Source organism: Oncorhynchus mykiss, chromosome 17 (assembly GCF_057628025.1).
Source record: "Oncorhynchus mykiss isolate SJ-2025 chromosome 17, ASM5762802v1, whole genome shotgun sequence".
Classification (NCBI taxonomy): domain Eukaryota; kingdom Metazoa; phylum Chordata; class Actinopteri; order Salmoniformes; family Salmonidae; genus Oncorhynchus; species Oncorhynchus mykiss.
This window is the reverse complement of record NC_143038.1, coordinates 29,112,310-29,125,322: the sequence shown is the minus strand read 5'-3', so window position 1 is coordinate 29,125,322 and position 13,013 is coordinate 29,112,310. Positions and strand designations below refer to the sequence as shown.

General features: G+C 44.7%; 1 protein-coding gene across 1 annotated transcript; it reads right to left on the bottom strand.

Annotated features, from left to right (window-relative positions):
* Positions 1 to 985: 985 nt before the first annotated feature.
* Positions 986 to 11,005, bottom strand: LOC110493956 (intermediate filament protein ON3). The gene is made up of 9 exons (XM_021568582.3): positions 7,960 to 11,005; positions 6,380 to 6,588; positions 6,047 to 6,107; positions 5,809 to 5,904; positions 4,123 to 4,287; positions 3,680 to 3,805; positions 3,304 to 3,524; positions 3,066 to 3,112; positions 986 to 1,852 (listed from the first exon to the last, which is right to left on the bottom strand). The coding sequence occupies exons 1-9, from the start codon at positions 8,437 to 8,439 to the stop codon at positions 1,398 to 1,400; spliced, it is 1,860 nt and encodes a 619-aa protein (XP_021424257.3). The 5' UTR covers positions 8,440 to 11,005; the 3' UTR covers positions 986 to 1,397.
* Positions 11,006 to 13,013: the final 2,008 nt, after the last annotated feature.

The window sequence follows — 13,013 nt, the reverse complement described above, 5'->3', positions numbered from 1 at the left end:
GGCTGGTCTCAGACAATCCTGCTGGTGAAGAAGCCAGATGTGGATATCCTGGGCTGGCGTGGTAACACGTGGTCTGCACTTGTGTGGCCGGTTGGACGTATTGCCAAATTCTCTAAAATGACATTGGAGCCAGCTTATGGTAGAGAAATTAACATTCAATTATTTGGCACCAGCTCTGGTGGACATTCCTGCAGTTAGCATGCAAATTGCACACTCCCTCAAAACTTGAGACATCTGTGGCATCGTGTTGTGTGACAAAACTGTACATTTTAGAGTGGCCTTTTATTGTCCCCATGCACAAGGTGCACCTGTGTAATGACCATGCTGTTTTATCATCTTCTTGATGTGCCACACCTGTCAGGTGGATTATCTTGACAAAGGAGACATGCTCACTAACAGGGATGTAACCAAATGTATGTGCAACATTTGAGAGAAATAAGCTTTATTTGTGCGTATGGAGAATTTCTGGTATCTTTTATTCCAGCTCATGACCAACAATGTACATGTTGTGTTCGTGTGTGTTTGATCTCATGCATGCGCCTGTGCGTGCGTGTCTTTCTGATGGATTTGTGTCGTCGCGTGTGTCTATGGAGGGTGTGGTTAGAATGTGTTTGGTTGATTGCACAAGTGGAGGTTGGAGAGTGACATGCTTCAGGCCAGTACCTGTCTATCAAGACTGATGGCTTGATCACCTTCTGCATTTTTGCAGCTGCACTCTGCTATGCTATGCTCCTTGTTATTATAAACCTCTGTCTATCATTCTGATCTCTTATACAAACGTGTCCCTTTTCGTGTTTTGATCTTTTCCCCATCTCCATTGACAACTATAGAATCTTCATTCTATACTTTGAAAATGCTGTTGTTGAATGACATGGACACATTTCATGAAATTGTCCCTTTTGGTGTGCGTGGGGATAACAGCATCCACCTATAAAATGACTCTTATGGACACTCATAGAATAAATATGTCACAGCACAAAAAGAGTTTGTTTTTTCTCCAAGTACTTTAATGTGTCTCAGAGCAAGCAGAGAGAGAAACATGTGTCACAATGACACCTGCTGGTGACTCGAATGGACACTAGGGGTCGACTTTCAGGGGCCTTTTAAGGGAAATCTTACCCCCAACCTTTCACATTTACCATTTTAAAACAAACCCTTTGTGGGTAGGAAAAGTTACAGTTAGACTGAGGAGACAGTTAGACTGCCTGTGATTCCAGGTGAATATATGTAGCCTGTTTGATATGTCACTGTTCTGTTAAGCAGATAAATACACTAATAACCTGGCTAGAAAAGTGAAACTAGTGGAAGGGTGAAAGGTAGGTTGGAGAAGCATATATCTGCGACAGATAGATCCACAGTATGCTAATTACGCGGTCGCCCACGATGACGAAATCTCCTCATTTGTCGCTCTCAGCCGCCTGTTCCTCGGCATGGTTGGACGCCGCATCAGAAGCCACATTCGAGGTCACCTCGGCATCATCGGTCTTGACTAAGGTGGTCTGGGATTTGTTGTTGGTGACAGTGGAACTGCTATTGACACTGACGCTGGCATCCATGTCTCTGCTAGTAGCCAGGCTGTTGCTGCCTCCCAGGCTGATACTGACATCCATGTCTCTGCTGGTGCCTTTGGCGCCTCCCAGGCTGGTGCTGGCATCCACATCTCTGCTGGTAGTGCCTACCAGGGTGATGCTGCCAGGCAGGTCGAAGCTGCTGCCTATATGGCGGCTCTCATGGCCACTGACGTAAGTGCTGCTGCCGTAGCTGGTGCTGCTGACCTTGTATCCCCCCGTTGAGCCGCTGACATAGCTGGTGGTGCGACTGCTTTCCAGGGGGTAAGAGTTGTAGTTCGTTGCTAGAAGTGGAAATTAACATGTCGGGTTATTGGAGTATACATGGATTTGTGTTATTTATGTACAATGTACATGTGTTTAATGTATTTTTATTATTTTTATTCATTATTATAGATTTTTTTAAATTATTATTTATTACAAAAAACACAAGGAAGCGGTAACATTAAGGTATTAGAACATGAAGGACAAACAATACAGCATCAAGACACTACCAAACGTGTATCAGTCTTTCCGCAACAGAGCCATCCTTATGTGTGAGGGTGCGTGTGCATGATAGTGATATAACATATATGTCATGGTTTCCTTTTCCATGATCACAATCTTGTGAAACCCGAACCCTCCGAGATCCCCCCACAGTTCCCCAATAGCTGTCCCTCAACAACCCCTCCCACAGCCCCCCCCAAGAGAAAAAAAGTCATAATACAATTCATTCCATTCCCCACCCCCAAGAACCCCCCCAATGCACCAACAACCAAGCGAATGAACTAAAGAGAAAAAAGGAAAAGACAGAAGAAAACAACAAACAACAATACAAAAAACAAAAAAAATTATTATAATAATACATTTAAAACAAAGGATATCAAGGACAACTGAAATCATGACAGCAATGCCAACTGTATGTGCTTGTGTTCTTTTATGTGTTTATTAAAAATGAGAGTGTGTGTATATGCATGTGTACAAACACCTGCACGGCATCAGCCTCAGGCAAACCGGCATTAGTTGTAAAAACACTGACACTTAGTGTCATTCAAATGTACTTTTATTATTTTTTATTTATACTTTTTCCCCCCTTTATCTTTAGACCATCATTCTCTCTCTCACACACAGCAACTCCACTCCCACTTGTCTCCAATTCCACATACCAACCCTCAGCTTCCCTCAGCCCATCTATCTCTGCTGGCCACCCACTTCGTGTTTCTACACAACACATATCTTTCAACTATGCTGTGATGTTTAACGTAAAATTTCAATCTATCTAATCGAATAGAATCTACAGATTACGTGTTGAAGATAAATACTTTTACTGTGTTTAATGTATTTGATACCCTTCCACTCATTCCTCTTATGGACTCTTATGGACACCCATATCATGAGCCATTATCACAAGTCTGTCCTCCCCAATTAAGGTGCCACGAACCTTCTGTGATGTACATTAATAAGTATTAAGCAACAGGTGAAACAGCATAGCTGTGGTATGTAAGGGCATTCACTTACAAGAAGACTGTTTGGAGATGTTGACCGACTTGATTCCATTCACCAGCCTGGGGAGGGGAGAGGAGAGGAGAGGAGAGGAGAGGAGAGGAGAGGAGAGGAGAGGAGAGGGATATGTTCAGTGAGCAAATTAACTCATTGATCATCATCAAATTCTCCTAATCTTAGAGTTACATGCCTGAATGCTTTCCTCCTTACTTCCTGTGACTAATCAATAAGAACATGGCCTCAAGTCTCGTACCTGCTCTCCTCTCCTTCCAGCAGCTTCCTGTAGGTGGCGATCTCAATATCCAGGGCCAGTTTGACGTTCAACAGCTCCTGGTACTGGCGTACTTGCATGGTCATATCCTGCTTGGCTCTCTGCAGGGCCACCTCGAGGTCATTAATACGAAGCCTGGCGTCCTTCACCGCCAGCTCACCACGCTCCTCCGCCTCAGCGATCTGGTTCTCCAGGTGGCCGCGCTGTTTTCAGGCAAACAATGTTTTTATGCATGTTCCTATTGGTAGATGTTGGTTACCGTACAACTGATTAGGAGAGACAGTCTAGGCACACCAATGGTGTTATATAAATATACACTGAGATACATATTTACTGAGAGACGTAATGTGTCACTCACCTGACCCTTCATCTTGTCAATTTCAGACTGATATCTCATGATTTTGCGGTTGATATCTGCGATCTCTACCTTGGTGTTTTTCAAATTGTCCTCATAGTTGGTGGCTGACACCTGCATCTGTTCATACTGTTACAGAGACAAAATCACGTTACTGTCACCAGCCAAAATATAGAGACATAACAGTGAAGTCATCCATCAATGCTAGCCTCTAGCTAGCAGTGTGGATACCTGAGACATTCCATTGACTCCATTCCAGCCATTATTATAAGCCGTCCTCCCCTCAACAGCCTCCACTCCTATCCACACTAGCATGCCGTTTAGGCATTGGGCATCCATTCTCAGTGATATGCTAGTATGGACATTGGAGCATAGCCAGTATTGAATCTCGGAAAGGTCACGATGGCGAGAATGGTTTCAGGGGTCTCACGGGAGAAGGAACTTACTTTCTGCGTATACCAGGTCTCGGCCTCAGCTCTGCTGCGGTTGGCGATGTCCTCGTACTGGGCGCGCACTTCAGCCACGATGGAGTCCATGTCCAGGTTACGGCTGTTGTCCATCTCCACCACAACAGAGGTGTCCTTGATCTGGCCCTGCAGCTCAAGCAGCTCCTGAAGAACCAAGAGAGGATAGAGAGAAGCCTTTAGATTTCAGAAAGCATCTACTCTTCACACAAGGTATTCAAAATCCAATGGAATCTACAGCATAGGCTTAGGCCAGGGGTCTCCAACCTTTTCTACGATGTCGCAAGCTACACATGTTTTTCTCGCTTTCAAATAGGTACATTCTTCTCTTCTCTTCTCCAATGCAACTCTTTCCCGGGTCCTTAGTGTACAAGAGAAAGTACTGCACTATGTTTTCTGTCAATATACCTGGTAAAATGATGGTTAACACTTAGGGGGCCACTATGAAGTCAGTGATTTCTTTGCAAAATGTTGTTTTATATTTTTCCTGGTTTTAGATTTTTGGGGGTTTTTAACTCTTAAAATTACAATTGTTTATAGAGAAACACTGAAATTGAATGTTCTGAGTAAATGTCAATGTCATTGCTTAAATAAACTTTTTTTTAAATGTATTTTTGAGTGTAATTCCCCATTAATTGCGCATCTGGACCTTTAATTGTGCATCTAGTGTGCCATCTAATGTGCCTGTCTAGTGATGGTTCTGTACTGTTGCTGCTCATTTCATGGAATACTTAGAAAACAACAAATAATAGATACAAACGACGAACTTACTCACGATACACTTCTGCCAGGTAAGCCTACTTTTCCATTAACAGTATTTCTGTCAACGCACAAGACGGTTATCACATCAGCTGGCTCTAGTGATGGAATTCTGTCTTTTCTGTGCGCCGGCTCATTTGGCTCGATTCACCTAAAAGAGACGTTCATTTGGCTCCCTTGTTCAGTAATGCTTTGAAATGGACCTAAAACCATGAAAAAATAGTAAATCTCTAATTGAAATCCTAAAACATTGCCTACCATTATGTCAGATTGTGAAATATGAGTTCAAAACATTTTTACCTGACAAACTTATTAGATGGCCTGCAAAAAAAAAAATTGGACAACTGAATGAGGCTCTCTCTCCTCACTATATTGTTCCTGCACTGAGGAATTATCATCCTCAAATATGTTTTTGTAACATATCCACTGATAGCTGCTAATGAAGCAATAGTAAAAGTACGCTAATCAGGGAGCCAAATGAACGGGTCTTTCACATATGCGATTCGGTTCCCGATGTTCAACAAAAAGAGCTGACTGGCTACACACAGAGTGATAGACAAATACCCGCACCACACAGGCGGAAAGGAACAATGATGCTGGGAATCAATTGCCAGATATTGTTTTAGGTTTGGCTTTGTAAGCTAATATTGGCTAACCAGGGGTGGGATAACGTCAAGTTTCATTGGTTAAATAGTACCTGGGAGCTTGCAGTGTGATACTCGTGAGAATTGCTTATGATATTTTGCAGTGGAACATGTGAAAATTGCATGTACTTTCAGAATTGCGGGTGGTCTTTGAGTTACTGGTAGCTACTGGTAGCTTGCGATTGACCTGTTGGAGATCTCTGAGCTAGACTTTCAAATGTTTTCTGTCAGTCACTCCCTTTGCAATATAGACATGGTACATTACCGCGTCATAGATAGTCCTGAGGAATTCAATCTCATCAGTAAGACAGTCCAGCTTGGCCTCCAGCTCCGTCTTGACAATGTAGGCAGCATCTGCATCCTGAGAAAGCATAGCAGAACATACAGTACCTGGTTCATGTACTTTTCTACTTCAGCCAATTTTTTTAAGTTGTGGTTAAGCAACAATGCACTGTAAGTTATCCATGTTGGGTGGGGCTTGTAGAATTATCGAGTCTACTGACCTTCTTGAGGAGAACAAAGTTGTTTTCAGACTCGGTACGCTTGTTGATCTCATCCTCATACCTGAGAATAGAGCAAGCCCGTCAATCAAAAAAGAAACATTGCTGACAAGCTAAAAGTGAAAGAACATTTAGGATTAAAGATTTATTCAATCAAAAAGAAAAGTTCCTTGAAATCATAACACTGTATTTGAGACTCAGATGTGGGTCCCTCCTAGTCAAAATGGTTTAAATAGAACTGTACAACTTACACTACTTTTAAGCGAAGAAAGTAGTTCAATAATAATCCAATTTTGGCGAACTACCCCTTTAACTTTTAATGTCAAACCCACTCACTTGTTCTTGAAGTCCTCAACCAGGCCCTGCATGTTCTTCAGCTCCCCCTCCAGCTTCATCTTCTCGTTGCCCAGACCATCAAGCTGTCTGCGCAGGTTGGAGATGTAGGCCTCAAACATGGCGTCGATGTTGGAGCGGGTGGTGGTCTGGTCCTGCAGGAGACCCCACTTGGTCTCCAGCATCTTGTTCTGCTGCTCCAGGAAACGCACCTGCAGGGACAAAAGGGAAATGGTCAGTGTCATTGACTGAAACTTGTGAATGACAGTATGAAGGAAGGAAGGGAAGGCCGAGTGAGAGAGAAAGGAAGGGTGGATGGATGGAAGGCACAAACAATGGATGAATGGATGGATTAATTAATGTATGAATTAATGTGCATATACTATAAATGAATGGATGGAGCAAACGTGTGAATGTATGTATAGACTAAAGAATGGCCAACAAACAAATGTGTCATTGAAGCAGAGTACCGTGTTTCAGCACGATGTGGCACTCTTTCTCAATCAAAGTTACACATATGATTCATGTTGTTCCAAGTGCTTTTTGACCTCATGCCCCTGGGTGGGGTTCCACTCAAACACAAGCATGGAGGAGAGAACAGAGGAGGTGTGTATCGCTAAAGTGTGAAGGAGGGGTCGAGGAGTGGTCAAATGTTAATCTGGCGGTAAACATAACTGATTTATGACAGTTATGTTTTTAGGACTGATTTATGACAGTTATGTTTTTAGGACTGATTTATGACAGTTAGAAATTGAATTATTTGATTCTTTACAAATAAGGGACGCTTGAAGCATGTCATCACTGTAGTTGACAGTTGATAAGCTGTGCAGGAATGGGCTGATTTTTCTGACAGTGAACCTGCCATGTCCTGTTTGAGTGTGTGGACCACAATGGCACATTGAGCAGAGAGGATCCTGTGAACAAGAAAATCTATAGTAGCCTACAGAATCTACAGACAACAAAGTGTCCCCACATATCGTTTTGTGGATTTAAGAGTCAGTAGCTAATGCTAGAAGGGGTTTCCAAACAACAAACTCTGTATTCATACAACCAACCTCATCTTGTGCCTCTGGCCCTATTTCGGTCTCCACCCATCTTTCCACTCTTTCTTTTACAGTAAAAGGGTCAGGGAAAGAGGGTTTTCGGTTGATAACCAAGTTTGCATTTCATATTTTTGCATGCCTAAATAGGGCCCAATTAGTCATATAATCTATTTCCATAGTTTTGTTCACAGTGTACGTTCAGTTTTGTGCACAATGTTTCACACAATGGTTATAGCTAACATAAAAAAAATCCTTAAAAGATAACCGAAATCACAAGAGAATCTGCCCCTTCCCAAAGGCCAAGTTAATACAAACCAGACATGGGTCAGGTATTTCACTGTTCAATGCTGTTAAATACCTGAGGTGAGTTAGATTTAGCTTGACCGCTGTGCAGAGTGGGCAGGGTTTGCACCTTCACGACGACTCCATTGGCCCCATTGTACAAGACAAGCTAAGTCAAGCTCAGCTCCAGTGTGTGAAAGTACTTGGAATGCACTATGCATTTGACTCTGGTGTGATTGGAACTCATGAGAAACTGACCTTATCGATGAAGGACGCGAAGCGGTTGTTGAGGGTCTTGATCTGCTCCTTCTCGTGGGTGCGGACCACCTGGATGTTGGGGTCGATCTCCAGGTTTAGGGGGGCCAGCAGGCTCTTGTTCACCTGAATAGCGGTGATCGGAGGGGGTCCCACACATGTCATCTTCCCACCCCCCATCCCCATACCACCCCCCATTCCCATACCACCGCCAACACCCATGCCCGCATACCCAAACTCCATCCCGCCCCCTCTTTGCCCAGTCCCTCCAGCCACGTACCCCCCAACTACCCTATAGCCACCTGCTGCCACACCCCCGGCGCTGCTGCCAACACCCCCATAAGAGCTGCGGACACTGTAGCTCTGTTGTCTGGCTCCGCCGCCATAGCCGTTGCTGGAGTTGCTGCTGAAGTTTTGAGACCCCAGGCCTGCAGAGGAGGACCTCAAAGAGTAGCTGGTGCTCTTCACAGCTCTGGTGGACATGATGACTTAGGTTTTAGCAAGTGCTACAGTAGGTGGTCTGTAGAGCCTGGGAGATTTGCTGCAGAGAGAGAGAGAGACTCGTGCAGATGGAGCTCACTGTTCCCTGGCCCTCTTTTTATCTGGAAAGGGGAGGGACCGAGGGACATTATGATTGGCTAGCATGCAGTAGGGGAGCGCAGAATGGAGGAATGCTGGAGGTAATAGAATATAATCATGTTACACATTTACAGCGCACAAAGTGAATTTGAAAGAGTACAAAACTTACATAACAGGGATTGGAGCTGCTTTTCCTTATTTGCAGCATTATGTGCTATCATAATGATATTCTGAGTATTCGTATCATAATGTATTTATGTTAGAGTCTCAATGCAGTTGACCAGTGCAGAATGCATTCTTTGCATCATGAAAAACCTCTTCAAAATTCCCAATGAATTGTACAAAAACAAAGTCCAGTTCTGGGCATGGGCTCTTGTTAGATGATTGCTATTGAACTTGGTGCTTGGCATCATCATGAACAGTTTGTCACCATTAACAATGTACCTTGCTGCAGCAGGCATTTTGCGTGTGAAAAAAGTAACTTTCTAATACCCAGAACAGTATTAGTGAGCTAACATACAGTATATAGTGCAAAGATATTCAATATGACCAATGAGCAGCCAAGGAATCTTACACAGACAGACTGCACTTGTAAGCCAGGCCTTCTATACACACCCTTTTCCCCTGAACCATGAAAAGCAGTCAATTACCCGTATTCATAAAGTGTCCCAGAGTCAGAATGCCTTTTAGATTATAATGGATAAAGATTATATGGACAGGTGTGATCTGACCCTAGATCAGCACTCGTTTTATAGATACTGGCCAGACATCTGTACCTGGAAGTCAGATCCTGTATCAAATCAAATCAAATCAAATTTTATTTGTCACATACACATGGTTAGCAGATGTTAATGCGAGTGTAGCGAAATGCTTGTGCTTCTAGTTCCGACAATGCAGTAATAACCAACAAGTAATCTAACTAACAATTCCAAAACTACTGTCTTATACACAGTGTAAGGGGATAAAGAATAATGTATGTACATAAGGATATATGAATGAGTGATGGTACAGAGCAGCATAGGCAGGATACAGTAGATGGTATCGAGTACAGTATATACATTAGGTGAGTATGTAAACAAAGTGGCATAGTTAAAGTGGCTAGTGATACATGTATTACATAAGGATGCAGTCGATGATAGAGTACAGTATATACGTATGCATATGAGATGAATAATGTAGGGTAAGTAACATTATATAAGGTAGCATTGTTTAAAGTGGCTAGTGATATATTTACATAATTTCCCATCAATTCCCATTATTAAAGTGGCTGGGGTTGAGTCAGTGTCAGTGTCAGTGTGTTGGCAGCAGCCACTCAATGTTAGTGGTGGCTGTTTAACAGTCTGATGGCCTTGAGATAGAAGCTGTTTTTCAGTCTCTCGGTCCCAGCTTTGATGCACCTGTACTGACCTCGCCTTCTGGATGATAGCGGGGTGAACAGGCAGTGGCTCGGGTGGTTGATGTCCTTGATGATCTTTATGGCCTTCCTGTAACATCGGGTGGTGTAGGTGTCCTGGAGGGCAGGTAGTTTGCCCCCGGTGATGCGTTGTGCAGACCTCACTACCCTCTGGAGAGCCTTACGGTTGTGGGCGGAGCAGTTGCCGTACCAGGCGCTGATACAGCCCGCCAGGATGCTCTCGATTGTGCATCTGTAGAAGTTTGTGAGTGCTTTTGTTGACAAACCGAATTTCTTCAGCCTCCTGAGGTTGAAGAGGCGCTGCTGCGCCTTCTTCACGATGCTGTCTGTGTGAGTGGACCAATTCAGTTTGTCTGTGATGTGTATGCCGAGGAACTTAAAACTTGCTACCCTCTCCACTACTGTTCCATCGATGTGGATAGGGGGGTGTTCCCTCTGCTGTTTCCTGAAGTCCACAATCATCTCCTTAGTTTTGTTGACGTTGAGTGTGAGGTTATTTTCCTGACACCACACTCCGAGGGCCCTCACCTCCTCCCTGTAGGCCGTCTCGTCGTTGTTGGTAATCAAGCCTACCACTGTTGTGTCGTCCGCAAACTTGATGATTGAGTTGGAGGCGTGTGTGGCCACGCAGTCGTGGGTGAACAGGGAGTACAGGAGAGGGCTCAGAACGCACCCTTGTGGGGCCCCAGTGTTGAGAATCAGCGGGGTGGAGATGTTGTTGCCTACCCTCACCACCTGGGGGCGGCCCGTCAGGAAGTCCAGTACCCAGTTGCACAGGGCGGGGTCGAGACCCAGGGTCTCGAGCTTGATGACGAGCTTGGAGGGTACTATGGTGTTGAATGCCGAGCTGTAGTCGATGAACAGCATTCTCACATAGGTATTCCTCTTGTCCAGATGGGTTAGGGCAGTGTGCAGTGTGGTTGAGATTGCATCGTCTGTGGACCTATTTGGGCGGTAAGCAAATTGGAGTGGGTCTAGGGTGTCGGGTAGGGTGGAGGTGATATGGTCCTTGACTAGTCTCTCAAAGCACTTCATAATGACGGAAGTGAGTGCTACGGGGCGGTAGTCGTTTAGCTCAGTTACCTTAGCTTTCTTGGGAACAGGAACAATGGTGGCCCTCTTGAAGCATGTGGGAACAGCAGACTGGTGTAGGAATTGATTGAATATGTCCGTAAACACACCGGCCAGCTGGTCTGCGCATGCTCTGAGGGCGCGGCTGGGGATGCCGTCTGGGCCTGCAGCCTTGCGAGGGTTAACACGTTTAAATGTCTTACTCACCTCGGCTGCAGTGAAGGAGAGTCCGCATGTTTTCGTTGCAGGCCGTGTCAGTGGCACTGTATTGTCCTCAAAGCGGGCAAAAAAAGTTATTTAGTCTGCCTGGGAGCAGGACATCCTGGTCCGTGACTGGGCTGGATTTCTTCTTGTAGTCCGTGATTGACTGTAGACCCTACCACATGCCTCTTGTGTCTGAGCCGTTGAATTGAGATTCTACTTTGTCTCTGTACTGACGCTTAGCTTGTTTGATAGCCTTGCAGAGGGAATAGCTGCACTGTTTGTATTCGGTCATGTTACCAGTCACCTTGCCCTGATTAAAAGCAGTGGTTCGCGCTTTCAGTTTCACGCGAATGCTGCCATCAATCCACGGTTTCTGGTTAGGGAATGTTTTAATCGTTGCTATGGGAACGACATATTCAACGCATGTTCTAATGAACTCGCACACCGAATCAGCGTATTCGTCAATATTGTTATCTGACGCAATACGAAACATGTCCCAGTCCACGTGATGGAAGCAGTCTTGGAGTGTGGAGTCAGCTTGGTCGGACCAGCGTTGGACAGACCTCAGCGTGGGAGCCTCTTGTTTTAGTTTCTGTCTGTAGGCAGGGATCAACAAAATGGAGTCGTGGTCAGCTTTTCCGAAAGGAGGGCGGGGCAGGGCCTTATATGCGTCGCGGAAGTTAGAGTAACAATGATCCAAGGTTTTTCCACCCCTGGTTGCGCAATCGATATGCTGATACAATTTAGGGAGTCTTGTTTTCAGGTTAGCTTTGTTAAAAATCCCCAGCTACAATGAATGCAGCCTCCGGATAAATGGATTCCAGTTTGCAAAGAGTCAAATAAAGTTTGTTCAGAGCCATCGATGTGTCTGCTTGGGGGGGGATATATACGGCTGTGATTATAATCGAAGAGAATTCTCTTGGTAGACAATGCGGTCTACATTTGATTGTGAGGAATTCTAAATCAGGTGAACAGAAGGATTTGAGTTCCTGTATGTTTCTTTCATCACACCATGTCTCGTTAGCCATAAGGCATACGCCCCCGCCCCTCTTCTTACCAGAAAGATGTTTGTTTCTGTCGGCGCGATGCGTGGAGAAACGCTGGCTGCACCGCTGCACCGCTGGCTGCACCGCCTCCGATAGCGTCTCTCCAGTGAGCCATGTTTCCGTAAAGCAAAGAACGTTACAGTCTCTGATGTCCCTATGGAATGCTACCCTTGCTCGGATTTCATCAACCTTGTTGTCAAGAGACTGGACATTGGCGAGAAGAATGCTAGGGAGTGGTGCACGATGTGCCCGTCTCCGGAGTCTGACCAGAAGACCGCCTCGTTTCCCTCTTTTTCGGAGTCGTTTTTTTGGGTCGCTGCATGGGATCCATTCCATTGTCCTGGGTGAAAGGCAGAACACAGGACACAACAGAACACAACATATTGTTGGTCGTACTGATGGTGAGTTGACGCTGATCTTATATTCAGTAGTTCTTCTCGACTGTATGTAATGAAACCTAAGATGACCTGGTGTACTAATGTAAGAAATAACACGTAAAAAAACAAAACACTGCATAGTTTCCTAGGAACGCGAAGCGAGGCGGCCATCTCTGTCGGCGCCGGAAGTACTGTAGTTGTCGTTCTTGTACCTGCCAATTTCTTTAAAGTACGGTATATACTGTATCTTTACCTCCGGGCTTCACTTCTAGTGTTGACACTGTGATTGACTAGAATAAGACACACACTGTACTTCAATGGGAATAATGCGATTCGGTTGATTAATAGTTAGCAGTTAGTGCAGCG